Consider the following 15637-nt stretch of genomic DNA (forward strand, 5'->3'; position numbering starts at 1 on the left):
GCAGGGAAATGTCAGTTTAAACAAAACAGATACCAGATACCATGAGAGTATGCTGTGTGGGAAAGGTGTGTGTAAACAGGCGCCATCCTACATCCATGGTGATTTTATATATGGCCACTACTTCACCGGAAGATTATTTGAAATATTAGTAGCTAGTAATAGTAAAATAGCTATTAAACTTTGACCTAGCAATTTTCATTTTTAGGAATTTATTTTAGAAATTTCTGTATAAAACAAGACATGTCAATACAATAATATGCAGGCAATAATTGCAGTATTGTTCTAGCAAAGATGTATTGACTTAAATGTCTCTCAGTAGGAAACAAGGTAAATTGCTAAATCGATGTAATGGAATGCTATAGTACCATTGAAAAGAAATGCAGCAGGTCTGTGTGTGCTAATATAGAATGATTTCCCCAATGCACTGTTAAATAGGGAAAAAACCTTCCATTTGTGCTTTTGTTTTTAAAGATACACATACACCATGTATACGTGTAGTGCTTCCATGAGTATACACTATCTCCAGAAGGAATTAGAGATCACTAGGAACAGTGGTGGCCTTTGAGGACAGGGTCAGGGAAGGATGGTAGGGAGACTTACTTTCTTATTCCCTTTTGTCCATTTGAAACAAAAGTTTTTTTTTTTCCCATGTTCATGTATTACTCCCCTCTCAAATCTTTTACTTGTCCTCACCAATACCTCCCCCTCTGCCTGCACACACATTTGTCAAGACATTCAAATGTTATTCCAATGGTCTGGCTGTGCAGTGACAGTGAATAGCCTGATTTGACGATGTTTAATCCTCATTGAATTTGTGGTATGATACCTGGGGCTGAAGCTGATCCTTGTCATCCGAGTTGGTGCTGGTGGGAAGAGTATCTCTGGCACATGGGGACAAGGCTTTGGCTAAGCATGCTGCAGCCGCAGGCACCCTCTGTGTGTGCTGTTGAGGGTGCTGGAGCCAGAACTTGGTCTTCACCTGCTGCTTTGGCTGTTTTTAGAGGTCTAAGAAGAGGGTGAGTTGGAAGCACATGTGGAACAGATAAGCACTGACTAGGAAGTGGGCAAGACAAACAGCTAGTTCCCGCGTGTTATTCTCTTGTTGTAGGAAAGGTTTGAAGGTAGAGGAAGGATTGCACACGTGGCTGGGGGAAAGTGAGTGATCCGTGTAACCGAAGGTAGTTCATTTATTCTAGAATCAGCTTTTGTTAGCATTTATTAACAGGTCTTTTTTTAAAAAGTTAGCTCAGTGGCTCTTTAATTTTTTTCTGGAATCCTTTCTGTTCCAGCAGAGATGTCGACTTATTTATAGGAATTGCTTGAAGCCAGAGTCATGGTGGATGTCGGAAAGTGGCCCATCTTCACTCTGCTGTCCCCTCAGGAGATCGCGTCTATTCGGAAGGCATGTGTCTTCGGCACCTCAGCCAGTGAAGCACTGTACGTTACTGACGATGATGAGGTAAGAGTCTCGTGAAACCTACTTTCATTTTAGGGCTTATTTGGGGATTGGTCTTCAAAGTGTGCAGTTCAAAGATGGAGAAAAGTCAGGGTATAAATAAAGAGATCCTGAAGTTCAGGAAGACTATGATTTTGATAGTTTCTCTTTTCTCAGTTTCTTTAGTACCCCTCTACTCCACAGCACTCTGAGTTTCATAATATAGACAAACATTCTGAAATGTAAGCAATGTCTGCAGAGGTTGAATTTTTCTTAACAACCGTATCAGTCTCTTTTCACCTCCTGAGCTCTCTAGTTGAAATGTCTTATTTTCAGAGGAGAGAAGGAAGCTTTTAACACAGCTTTCGGCCAAAAGACTCAGAAAAAAACTATCTGTTTTCTAGGTCTTTGTATTTGGACTGAACTATAGTAACTGTCTAGGAACTGGAGATAACCAGAGTACACTTGTACCCAAAAAGCTAGAAGGCTTATCTGGAAAGAAGATTAAAAGCCTCAGTTACGGCAGTGGACCACATGTTCTTCTCAGCACCGAAGGTAAGGAGGGAACCCATCTAACTTTTCAGTTTGTAAGAAATTGACCGGTTAATTCTATAGGACTATACCAGATAACTAATTTTGGATTGTTTACTTCTTAATTTCTGAGGGGAAGTACATAAAGCAGGTAAAAGTTAAACACTTCAGGCTAACTCTGGAACAGCTATAGGATGTCTTGCAAATTAGGCAAACTTCTGAGGTTTTCGACTACTTCCATAAAGCTGTGGAAGATTAGATATGGCAAATGAATGGTCCTTCCAGCCTAATTTTTGAGTGGATTTGTGGCTGCAAGGCAACTTTCAGGGTTCCTTTGGTTCTTTCTTTCTCTCTCTTTCTCTCTTTTCTTTTCCATCCCTCCCTCCCTCCCTCCCTCCCTCCCTCCCTCCCTCCCTCCCTTCCTTCCTCCTTCTTTCTTTTCTTCTCTTTCTTTTCTTTTCTTTTTTCTTTTTTTCTTTTTTTCTGAAGGAGTCTCTGTCTCCAGGCTGGAGTGCAGTGGCATGATCTCGGCCCATTGCAACCTCCACCTCCCGGGTTCAAGCGATTCTTCTGCCTCAGCCTCCCGAGTAGCTGAGACTACAGACGCATGCCACCATGCCCCAGCTAATTTTTGTACTTTTAGTAGAGACGGGGTTTCATCATATTGGCCAGGCTGGTCTCGAACTCCTGATCTCGTGATCCGCCCACCTTGGCTTCCCAAAGTACTGGGATTACAGGCATGAGCCACTGCACCCAGCCGGTACATTTTTCTAAACACAGATGCTATGTGGCTTTCCTTTCTTTGTGTAGTTCTTGCATCTTGAATCGGGAAATCTTCATCTGTTCTCTGGCGTTCATGTGGTTGCCATATTGAAGGAACTGGGGATGCGGGTTGATAGGTTCTTGTCCTTTTTTCTCTGCCTCTTCAAGATCACTAAGGGAGAGCAGACATTTTGTATGTGTGTGTGATTGATCTGTACTGTGGGCACCCAGCACTCTCTGAAAGTTCATTATCTATAACCTAAATGCTTCCTTTTATACTTCAGACACGTTAACTCTTGCTCTCTTTCTCTGAGGTCCTCAGCTTTTTGTTGGATAATTGTCTAGGGTGGCATTTGGGAGACAATTTGCGTCTCTACCTTTCTTTGTCTAGACTGAGGAATCAATCCCAGCTCCCTAGGATGCTGTCACAGGTTTTAGTATCTAGCCTTCTGAGTGCCTGTAACTCCTAACTGAATCCACTTCAAGTTCTCTGTGTCTTTCTCAAGAGAGCTGTGCAATCCAAATCTGAGCATCATCATGTAATATGAATATAACTGGAGTTGAGCACAATGACGTGATTATCTCACTTTTGCCTTGCGTAATCATGCCTTCTGGCATCACATTGGTTCTTTCTTTCCTTTTTTTTCTTTTGAGACAGAGTCTTGCTCTATCACCCAGGCTGGAGTGCAGTGGCATGATCTCGGCTCACTGCAATATCAGCCTCCTGGGGTCAAGCAATTCTTATGCCTCAGCCTCCCGAGTACAATTAGAGGCATGTGCCACCACGCCTGGCTGTTTTTTGTATTTTTAGTAGACACGAGGTTTCTCCATGTTGACGAGGCTGGTCTTGAACTCCCGGCCTCAGGTGATCCACCCACCTCGGCCTCCCAAAGTGCTGGGGTTACAGGCATGAGCCACCGAGTTGGCTTTTTTTTTTTTTTTTTTTTTTTTTTTTTTTGAGGCAGGGTCTCTCTCTGTCACCCAGGCAGAAGTGCAGTGGAGTGATTATGGCTCATTGCAACCTCGACCTCCTGGGCTCAAGCAATCCTCCCACCTCATTTTGTAATTTTTTTGTAGAGACAAGGTCTCACTGTGTTGCCTAGGCTGGTCTTAAACTCCTGGGCTCAAGTGATCCTTGTGGCTTGGCCTCCCAAAGTGTTGGGATTACAGGTGTGAGCCACTACACTCGGCAACTTTTGCTATTTTGTATGTGACTGTTTTTTCCTCTTTGGAAGCTTTAAGGTTTTTTTTTTTTTTTTTAAGTATTATGACATAATCATGATTCTGTACTCTGGTATCGTTTTTAATGTATTGGTCATTTCTGGAAATTTCTTTATTTCTAGAAATTTTTCTTGTAATATTTCATGAATAATTTCCCTTGTTGGCTGTGTGTAGTGGCTCGTGCCTATAATCCCAGCCCTTTGGGAAGCCGAGGCAGGATGTTTGCTCCAGGCCGGGTGTTGAAGACCAGCCTGGTCAACATAGCGAGGCTATGTTTCTTAAAAAAAAAAAAAAAAAAAAAAAAGCTGGGGATGGTGGCACACACCTGTAGTCCCAGCTACTCAGGAGGCTGAGCCCAGGAGTTTGAGGTTGCAGTGAGCTGTGATTGCGCCACTGCACTCCAGCCTTTGTGACAGAGTGAGGGACAGAGTGAGACCCCCATCTCAAAAAAAGAAAAATTTTCTTCTTTGTTTTCTCCTTTATGGAATTTTTCTTAGAAAGAAGTTAGAGATTCTGGAGTGATCTTCCTACTTTTTTTTGTTTTTGAGGCAGGGTCTCTCTGTCCAGGCTAGAGTGCGGTGGTGCAATCTTGGCTCACTGTAGCCTCACTGCGTGAGCAGGTGGCTCATACCTGTAACCTCCTGGGCTCAAGCAATCCTCCCACCTCAGCTTCCAAAAGTGCCAGGATTACAGGTGTGAACCACCATGGCTGACCTGATCTTCCTCATTTTTAAAAAATGTTCCCTCCCATCTGTGTTCTGGGAAATTTCTGCAACTTTATCTTACAACCCTTATGTCAAATTTTTAACATTGTTTTATTTCCCAAGTGTTCTTTCTTGATCTCGAACTTGTTGCTATTGTTTCATGGATTCAGCATCTTCTCTTTGAGATTATTTAGAATTACAGGTTATTTTTAAATTAACCTTTTTTTGTTTGTTTTGTTTTTTGAGATAGAGTCTTGCTCTTTTTGCCCAGGCTGGAGTGCAAGGCGCAATCTCAGCTCACTGCAGCCTCCACCTCCTGGTTTCAAACAATTCTTGTGCCTCAGCCTCCTGAGTAGCTGGGATTACAAGTGCACGCCACCATGCCTGGCTGATTTTTGTATTTTTTTTTAGTAGAGATGGGGTTTCTCTATGTTGGCCAGTCTAGTCTTGAACTCCTGACCTCAAGCAGTACACCTGCCTCAGCCTCCCAAAGTGCTGGGATTACAGGCTCACCCAGGCTCATAGAAACTTGTTATAGGTTTTAATAACTGGTAGACTTAGCTACCTTCTTGCTTTTTTTGTAGGGTTTTCCTATTTATTCTTGTTTGTTTATTCTTCCCATTAAACTTTCTAATCAATTTGTCTAACTCCAGAAAGTAATTTTAAGCTTTTATTGCTATTTAAACTTTATAAGTTTATGTAGGAAAATATAAGTTTATGTAGGAAAAACTAGAATCTTTATGATATTGAATTTTTCCATCCAAGAACAAGGTATGTATTTCTCTAAGTCTATTTTTCTCTATTTTTCTGTTTTCAGGAATTAAAACACTCATTAGTTTGGACATTTCTTTCACCTGCTGTAACTTTAACACAATATAATGGATCATAGTTTTTGTGTTTTGTACTCTTTCTTTCAGTCTTAAGCCTCATCTTTCTCAGGATGAAATTTCCCATTTATGGTTTCTGTCATAATTTCTGTAGGAGGGAATGCCTCTTGTGAGCCACATGTCACCTGAAAGAGGACTCTGAGTTTGGGTGGGCTGTCTTCGTTCTAGAGTAGATAAGTAGAAGTCTCTTTCCCCAGTTGCCTGGGGACTGCTGTGAGTGACCAGCAGTGACTAACTGTAATACTTGGATTTATGCTGTCGCCCTTGAGTGTTGTTGTCGGGCAGATTGTCCTTTATAGGTTAGGATGTTTTATTACCATGGGAAAGATGAGAGGAGAATGCATAACTCTAGGAGACCTGCCCTTGGCACCCAGGGGTGCTGTGCAAAGAAATGCCTGAAATGATGGTACTTCAAGAGATAACACAAGAAAAGTTGTCTTCGTCAGAATCTCAGAAAAGATAAAGTCATTATAAAACAATTTAGACAGAGGAGCTTCCGGGTTGGTGACCACATCAAGGTGCCGGAAGGGGGTGGCATGCCAGGGAGGGCATGGGCGCTCCATGCACCCCTCAGCCCCACATACCTTGCCCTGTGCGTCTCCTCCATTTGGCTGTTCCTGAGTGGAATCCTTTAGAATAAGCTGATTATGCTTTCCAGAGATAGTCACAGCAGTGTGAGTGACGATGCCTCCAGGTGTTGCTAGTCCCCAGCCCTCAAGGCATCCCCAGTCTTTGAATCTTCCTGAGATCACACACGCTGTGAAGCAAAGACAAGCCATCTTCATTGTCCCCTGTCCAAATTCCTGACACAGAATAAATGAGCATAACAAAAGATTGCTTTATGTAAAAAAAAAAAAAAAAAAAAAAAAAAAAATCAGCCAGATTTCTTGCCCCTAAAATAAAATAGTCTGCTTGAAAGAGCTCTGGGACTTTTGTTTCCCTTGTAAACAGTCTGTCTCTTTCCCCTGTACTTGGTGAGCGAGTAGCCACACACCCTCTATGGGTTCCCTGTGACGTGGTATTTGGTTAAGCAATGGTAAACATTAACATCGAGCTTTCTTATCATCTGCCTTTTGCTTGGTATCTGTCACAAAAGCTATTGAGATGAATCAAAGTTTTTAGAAAGCCTAATTTTTTAATCCAATCTGTCACTGATGGACATTTGGGTTGATTCCAAGTCTTTGCTATTGTGAATAGTGCTGCAATAAACATACGTGTGCATGTGTCTTTATAGCAGCATAATTTATAATCCTTTGGGTATATACCCAGTAATGGGATGGCTGGGTCATATGGTACATCTAGTTCTAGATCCTTGAGGAATCGCCATACTGTTTTCCATAATGGTTGAACTAGTTTACAATCCCACCAACAGTGTAAAAGTCTTCCTATTTCTCCACATCCTCTCCAGCACCTGTTGTTTCCTGACTTTTTAATGATCGCCATTCTAACTGGTGTGAGATGGTATCTCATTGTGGTTTTGATTTGCATTTCTCTGATGGCCAGTGATGATGAGCATTTTTTCATGTGTCTGTTGGCTGTATGAATGTCTTCTTTTGAGAAATGTCTGTTCATATCCTTTGCCCACTTTTTGATGGGGTTGTTTGTTTTTTTCTTGTAAATTTGTTTGAGTTCTTTGTAGGTTCTGGATATTAGCCCTTTGTCAGATGAGTAGATTGCAAAAGTTTTCTCCCATTCTGTAGGTTGCCTGTTCACTAACAAACCTGCACGTTATGCACGTGTACCCTACAACTTAAAGTATAATAATAATAAATAAATTTAAAAAAAAAAAAAAAAAAAAAAAGAAAGCCTAATTTTTGTATATGTAAACTTTGACTTTTGGCCACAAAGCTGATCTTCTTTCTATGTTATTACCAAGTTTTTTTCTTTAAAGATTTTGCATCTGTCTATCCCGTTCTGTCACCTATCTCTCTCTCTCTCTCCCTTACTCCGTCCGTGGTTACTTAATAGAGAGGAGGGGGCAATGGAAGAGAAATGAAGGCTGGAGAATGAGCTGTACGAAGTTCTGGGGAAGAAAGTACAGGGTTACTATTTCTTTTTGGAGCTGATTCTTTGTGTGCTTTGTGTGTACAGATGGAGTGGTTTATGCATGGGGCCACAATGGATATAGCCAGCTTGGGAACGGGACGACCAACCAAGGCATTGCTCCCATCCAGGTCTGTACCAATCTCTTGATCAAGCAAGTGGTGGAAGTGGCTTGTGGCTCACATCATTCAATGGCTCTGGCAGCTGATGGAGAGGTAAGTATGCTGCTTTTATTCTTTATTCTTTTCTTTTTTTTTTTTTTTTTTGAGACGGAGTCTCGCTCTGTCGCCCAGGCTGGAGTGCAGTGGCCAGATCTCAGCTCACTGCAAGCTCCGCCTCCTGGGTTTACGCCATTCTCCTGCCTCAGCCTCCCGAGTAGCTGGGACTATAGGCACCCACCACCACGCCCAGCTAGTTTTTTTGTATTTTTTTTTTAGTAGAGACAGGGTTTTGCCGTGTTAGCCAGGATGGTCGCGATCTCCTGACCTTGTGATCCGCCCATCTCGGCCTCCCAAAGTGCTGGGATTACAGACTTGAGCCACCGCTCCCGGCCTATTCTTTTCTTTTTAATGGTAGTAAAATACACATAACAAAATTTACCAACTTCACCAGTTTTAAGTGTATAGTTCAGTGGTGTTAAGTACGTTCACCTTGTCGTACAACTGTCCACAGAACTGTTTCATCCTGCAAAACTGCAGCGCCGTACCTGGTAAACATTCACTCCCATTATGTCCTCCCCTAGCCCCTGGCAATAAGTTTCTACTCTGTCTCTTTGAGTTTGATTACTCTAGGTACCTCATGTAAGTGGAATTATACAGTGTTTGTCCTTTTGTGACTGGTTTATCTCACTTAGCATAATATCCTCAAGGTTCATCCACTTTGTACCATATGATAGGATTCTCTTCATTCCTTTTCAGGGCTGAATAATATTCCATTGGATACATATAGTAAGTGCCCACATAATGTATTGATAGATTCTTGGAAACTACAACTTTAAGCAAAAAGACATGTAATGAAACCAGTTGTACCATTGGCTAATTGATAAAAACAAGAGTTAAGTTCCTATGGTATGTTTCTGGTCACAAAGACATCACCAAACTTCTGAAGACCCAAACCACCTCTTACATTAAACATTGAAATAAATGCAAACTATACATATATTTAACAAAGATTAATAAAAGCAAGTAAGAGAATTATTTACCTAATTTCTGGTGAATCACTGAGTGGGGGCGATCATAGTGGTGGTGGGTTAAGTCAAGGAATAAATGTTTGCAAAGCAGAAATTACAAGGAGCACCTCCTACCACCACAGAGTTCAAAAGCAAACAATCACAAATGTGGCAGCTCACTGAGGGTTTTTGACTGCGTTGTTTATTTCAATGCATTTGTGTGGTTATTGTCTACTTTGTGAATTTTTATTTTTATTTTTTGACTCAGAGTTTTCCCCTTCTTGCCCAGGCTGGAGTGCAGTGGTACAATCTCAGCTCACTGCAACCTCTGCCTCCTGGGTACAAGTGATTCTCCTGCCTCAGCCTCCCGAGTAGCTAGGATTACAGGCACCTGGCTAATTTTTTTGTATTTTTAGTAGAGACGGGGTTTCACCATGTTGGCCAGCCTGGTCTCAAACTCCTGACCTCAGGTGATCCTCCTGCCTTGGCCTCCCAAAGTGCTGGGAATACAGGCATGAGCCACCATGACCAGCCTACTTTGTGATTTTTTATTTTCTAATAATTTGTATTCATTCATTCATTTTCCAACCCATTTGTTCCAGTTCAGGGTTGCGTGTGGCCACAGCCTCTTCTGGCAGCGCAGGACACCAGGTGGGAAGTAGCCCTGGACAGGACACAGGGTGCACTCATGTATACCTCCACACTCACTCTCACCGGAACCATTGAGACGTGTACACAGCTTAGACACAACCTAGTCTGCACAGCTTTGGGGTTTGGGAGGAAATCAGAGTACCCAGAGAAAACCCACACAGACATGGGACATGCACACTCCACAGACAGTGGCCCTGGCCGGGAATTGACATTTTTTCTCATTAGTGTTATAGCAAAATGATGTTGAATGAAATGACGTTTTTCAAGGACCTGCTGTAAACCACATTTTGTTTTTCTATTCAATTGTTCATGGATGTTTGGGTTGTTTCCACTTTTGGCTATTGTGAAAGTCCTCTGATTTTAATGACCATATTTGTACTTGATGTGGTGTGAATATTGTGGCCCTGCACATGTAGCTAAAAACCTTGTGGGAATGCTCTCTCTCTCTAGCATAACGTGTATTGTGTGATCAAGATTACACTTTTGATGGCAGTAGAATTCATTCTTTAAAATTTTTTTTTTTTTTGTAGAGACAAAAATCTGGCCATGTTGCCCAGGCTGGTCTTGAACTCTTGGGCTCAAGTGATCCTCCTGTCTTGGCCTCCCAAAATGCTGGGATTATAGGTGTGAGCGACTGCAGCCAACCTAGAGTTCATTCTTAAGGCAGCTGAGTCCCATGCTCTTTGCTGAGACTATAGCTCAGATGTGTGACAGTGTTCTGTACTTTTTTTTTTTAGTGACCCCATCCTTAAGGTCTATTTTATTTTTCAGTGTATGTAATGAGTTTGGAAAAAATAACTTTACCATCCTTGTAGTAGGTGCTGTAACACTTGTTTAGCCCCCAAGTTTGTGCTTATCTTAAAGGTCATTCATCCTATTGATTCTGTCTCCTAATCTTTTATACCGTTTTGTTCCTCTCCATTTCCATTGCTTTTCGTCAAGTCTTGTCACTTCCTGCCTAGACTTTCAGTGTATGTAATGAGTTTGGAAAAAATAACTTTACCATCCTTGTAGTAGGTGCTGTAACACTTGTTTAGCCCCCAAGTTTGTGCTTATCTTAAAGGTCATTCATCCTATTGATTCTGTCTCCTAATCTTTTATACCGTTTTGTTCCTCTCCATTTCCATTGCTTTTCGTCAAGTCTTGTCACTTCCTGCCTAGACTTTCAGTGTATGTAATGAGTTTGGAAAAAATAACTTTACCATCCTTGTAGTAGGTGCTGTAACACTTGTTTAGCCCCCAAGTTTGTGCTTATCTTAAAGGTCATTCATCCTATTGATTCTGTCTCCTAATCTTTTATACCGTTTTGTTCCTCTCCATTTCCATTGCTTTTCGTCAAGTCTTGTCACTTCCTGCCTAGACTACTGCCATAGTCCCTTCTATTCTGTAACTTTTAAGTTGATCCACTTGTCCAGTCTTGCTTTGCTGTCCCCTTTGGTTTCTAAAACACAAGTTAGATCATACTGTTCCTCTCTTTGAAGTTCCTCAGTGATATTTACAGAGATTTTATTAAGTAGGACAAGTTATAGGTGAACAAACCCAAAAGCTCAGGGAGACCAAGATTTCATGACTGGGATGTGCTGGAGCCAGGCATAGCGTAGCACACAGACCTCATGCCCTAGAGCCACTGTTTCCTAGTCCATTTCTTGGTTAGTAGAACTACAGCCCCAATGTTTAAACAAGAGGCAGCAGCACTGCAAGGGAACGTGCTTTATTTGAGAAGTGCCAGAAGAATGATTGCTGAAATTAGCTCAAACTTGCTAATTTGTGCAGGCTGGATTCCTGCTTTATTTTAATCTTAAGCATATGGTACTTTGAATAATTATACTGAATATTAGTATTTGCATAATTAAACTAGATATTTATGCGAATATACTTTGAGGAGGTGTTGCAGGTTATTTGTTTGGTACCTGTGAGATGAACCTGTAACACATATTCACCAGAGGGATCTACTGATGTTGCCTTGGCCAGCATCAGACAAGAAAGAATCGTGGAAGCCACACTCAGTATATATGTGGACCACCTCCTGCGGCCATGTGAAGCAGGGTGGGGAGTGGGGTCTTAAACATTTTCCTAATGTTGGAGGAAATTATTTTCTCTACTGCCAACACCTCCCTCCCTAATTCATCTCTCTGTTTATAGTCTTGTTTAGAATGGTTTCCATGGGCCCTGGCGCGGTGGCTCACACCTGTAATCCCAGCACTTTGGGAGGCCTAGGTGGGCGGATCACAAGGTCAGAAGATCGATACCATCCTGGTTAACACGGCGAAACCCATCTCTATTGAAAATACAAAAAATTAGCCGGGCATGGTGGTGGGTGCCTGTGGTCCCAGCTACTCGGGAGGCTGAGGCAGGAGAATGGCGTGAACCCGGGAGGCGGAGCTTGCAGTGAGCGGAGATCGCGCCACTTCACTCCAGTCTGGGCGACGGAGCAAGATTCCCTCTCAAACAAAACAAAACAAAACAAAAAGAATGGAAAACAATGAATATTTGTGCCCAAAGAGTTGAGCAAAATTTTTACATTACTGATACTTATGTGGCATATACCGCATTTCCTATTGATGCCACATTAGTATGTGTGTATGTGTATGTGTGTGTATACACACACACACAAATTATAGAGGGAATGTAGCATGGTAGTTAAGAGCATAGCTAGACTGCTTGGGGTTAAATTCTCTTAGCGCTGCTTACCAGCTTTGGTACCGCAAGCAAGTCACTTTACCTCTCTTGTGTTTCAGTTTCCATGTATAAACTGGAGATGTATAAAGTGGGTACTACCTACTCTAGGGTCACTTTGCAGGATTACTAGGCAGGTTAAATAGGTTAATGTGTGTAAAGCATATAGAACCATTTAGCACATCTTAAGTACTCATTAAGTAGGTTGATTTTAATTTTTATGATTATTTGTGTTGGGATGGAATTTTCACCCTGACTGTTCTTTCCTTTTCCTTTCTCTTGTAGGTATTTGCTTGGGGTTATAACAACTGTGGCCAAGTGGGATCAGGTTCTACGGCAAATCAACCAACTCCTCGAAAAGTTACAAACTGTTTACATATTAAGAGGGTAGTTGGCATTGCCTGTGGTCAGACTTCATCCATGGCTGTTCTGGACAATGGTGAGGTGAGGTGTCTCCACTCCCGTTTCCCTTTCTACCTTGTTCTTCAATTACATGTCAGTTTCTTCACAAGGTGACTGTATCAGATGGAAGAAGGAAGAGTGCTTTGTTTTGGTAGCTCCATTGAAAGTTAACTGATTACTGACTGAGGAGCTGGAGGTTGCTGCTCAGTATGACTTTTCTAAATTCCAAGATTTACCTGAAAGTAAAGATTCTGTCTATCTAAGTTGTATTTTTTGCAAGATCCAAAGAACCTAATGCCTATAGGTGTTTGTTCATGATATTTAATGTAATAGATAAAAGAATTTAATCCTACCTTTCTCTTCCAATGAAAAAACGTCAACTGTACGTTTTAAAATTAGCTGATGAAGTCCTTGTGGAAGTACCTACCTATATCTTGAATGTTCACAGGAGGAAGCAACTTGCAAAAGCAGATTTTTTGTGGGGTCCTGACTGTTGTTAGCTACTTTTAACAACTCTCCCTTTAGTTACCCCTACTGTGGTCACTTTTGAGCTGATGGTTATTTCTATGAAATTGATCTCTGGTTGCAACCTCTACTTAAATAGACCATTTACTACCTATGCATATTTTAGTGCATGAAAATTATACAAAGATATGACCCTGGACACACATGTTTTGGCATCATGCATTGGTGTGCTAGGGCAGTGGTCCCTAACCTTTTTGGCACCAGGGACTGGTTTCATGGAAGACAATTTTTCCACGGATGGCGGTGTTGGGGGCACGGTTTTGGGATGAAACTGTTCCACCTCAGATCATCAAGCATTAGTTAGATTCTCATATGGAGTGCACAGCCTAGATGCCTTGTTGTGCAGTTCACAGTGGGGTTCATGCTGCTGTGAGAATCTAATGCTGCCGTTGATCTGACAGGAGGTGGAGCTCAGGCAGTAATACTCTCTTGCCCACCACTCACCACCTGCTGTGTGGCCCAGCTCCTAACAGGACACGGACTGGTATTGGTCTGTGGCTCATGGCCTGGGGATTAGGGACCCCTGTGCTAGGGTGCTTTAGAGTTTATGTATAGACCTTAACTTATGTTAACTTATTTTTTTAAAACTCAATCTCAGTATCATGAAGATGACTTCAGAATTCCTTGGTATGGCCATTGAATATCCTCCATTCCAGTATTCTCTTATTTTTAAAAATAAGTTTAATTTTTAGGTTATTATTATATGGCTATGTTAACAAAGTAAAGGAAGAGAAGTGAAACAGATAAAATAAAAGGTGAATACCTTTTCCCAATCTTGTCAATAGTTTCATACTTATCTTTTTGGATTTTTCCCTTAAACAGTTATATGTGGGTGAGTATAATTATCTTGTTTTAAAAAAATGGGATGATTTTACCTACCACGGCTTTTCTCTGCTATTCTTCAGCCTGCTTCCTGCTCCCCTGTGTAGCATCCTTTGTTTAACTGTGTCTATGGTCAGACCATTTATGCGGCTTTCCAGTATTATGGCTGCTGAGTTTGGCTTCCATGAATGACCCACATCCAGAGCTCTACTGATGAACTTGTCAGTTTTCTAATTTTTTGCTGTTACAGACAGAGTTGTGGTGATTTTTCTGTGTTACTCTCTGTGTGTGTATCTTTGTACACTTATACAAGTATTTCTATAGAATAAATTCCCAAAGAATTTCTGGGTCAAGAAGTATGCTATTTAAACTATTGATAGCCATTGCCAAATTTCTCTCCGGAAAGTTCATGTCTGTTACACTTCTGGCACTGGGTGAAAGTGCCTTTAACCATCTCTCCCCAGGCCCCTAAAGTCCATTCCCCCTTCCCCTCCATTGTGTTACCCTGAAAAGCCCCAGTCTATGTCTGCCACCCTGCATTGCTGTGGGTCTCGATACCACCACAAATCTTGGGTTTGTAATTTGAGCAAGGCCTTCGTTTGTTCCTGGTCAGTACTTTTTCCTATGACTATTTGGAACCTTTAACACTCCTGTCAAACCTATGCCCAGCTCTGTTACTTTCAGGAGATGGGCCTCCTCTCACTCTCTGTATCCAAGGGACCGTTGCGTTCTGGGAAGTCCTCTGTTTTTAATCCTCTTTCCTCTTTCCCTCTCTTGATCCCGCTGTCACTCCTTAGTTTAGAGCTTCATCAGAGCTCACCTATTTGCTAACGAGAGAAGAAATGACCTCCTAAAGGTTCTTCCTGCCTCTAGCCTTATACGCTCTATCATCTTTCATACTGTGGCCAGCATTATCTTTCAAAAATGCAAATTAAATTAATATTTCAATGAGAAATTTATAGATGTACTTTCCCTGGTATGTTTTTTGTCACTTTCCCTCTGAGCTTTTGCCTTTCCTTCCTGTCTTTTTTTGTTGTTGTTATTGCCAGGATGGAAGGCTGGAGTATAGTGGCATGATCTTGGCTCACTGTAACCTCCGCCTCCCGAGTTTAAGTGATTCTCCTGCCTCAGCCTCCCGAGTAGCTGGGTTTACAGGCACGTGCCACTACGCCCAGCTAATTTTTGTATTTTTAGTAGAGACGGGGTTTCACCATGTTGGCCAGGATGGTCTCGATCTCCTGACCTTGTGACCTGCCCACCTTGACCTCCCAAAGTGCTGGGATTACAGGCGTGAGCCACTGCACCCGGCCTTCTTCTAGTCTTTCTACTACTACTACCGCAGATGTGTCCAGCCAGGCCCACCTACTTATCTTCTAAACTAGCTTCTAACACAGTCAGTGCCTTCTGCCTGGAATGTTTTTGCTCTCCTTCATCCTTCAGCTCTGCTCCAATCTCCACTTTTTGAAAAGTCTTCCTTAATCTTTCTTCCTGGAGCTAAAGCCTTCCTCCTTGCTGTTCTGAAGTGCCTTGATTATATCTATCGTAGCAAATAGATTATATCTATTGCTACTCATCAGCAAAAAATTTGCATGTATCTATTTCGCCTGTTAAACTGCAACCAAAAACTAGTACCTTTCAGAGTGTTCTGACATACAGTAGGTGTTTAATAATTGTTAGTGAGGCTCAACTTCCTCATGTATTAAACAGGCAAGAGTAACTTGCCCCAGACTATGTAACTAATAAGTCATGGAGTAGAAACTGAGCCCAATTCTGTCATCCCCTTCTCCAAAACAGCTTCTATTTGGAGATC

The 15637-nt window shown here is 41.8% G+C and overlaps 1 protein-coding gene across 5 annotated transcripts in view; it reads left to right on the forward strand.

The window, feature by feature from the left end:
- Nucleotides 1-15637, forward strand: part of LOC105490716 (RCC1 and BTB domain containing protein 1) — a 57401-nt gene that overhangs the window by 17626 nt on the left and 24138 nt on the right. For 3 of the 5 annotated variants that reach the window (XM_011756598.2, XM_071081630.1, XM_011756599.2), the window contains 4 exons: nt 1293-1459; nt 1840-1990; nt 7632-7798; nt 12364-12522. In XM_011756598.2, coding sequence (XP_011754900.1) covers nt 1334-1459; nt 1840-1990; nt 7632-7798; nt 12364-12522 — 603 coding nt within the window. In that variant the 5' untranslated portion in view covers nt 1293-1333. Of the gene's footprint in view, nt 1-1289; nt 1460-1839; nt 1991-7631; nt 7799-12363; nt 12523-15637 lie in introns of all 5 variants that reach the window. The other 2 variants (XM_011756600.2, XM_011756601.3) reach the window with 1 other exon arrangement.

Source organism: Macaca nemestrina, chromosome 16, assembly GCF_043159975.1.
Source record: "Macaca nemestrina isolate mMacNem1 chromosome 16, mMacNem.hap1, whole genome shotgun sequence".
Lineage (NCBI taxonomy): Eukaryota > Metazoa > Chordata > Mammalia > Primates > Cercopithecidae > Macaca > Macaca nemestrina.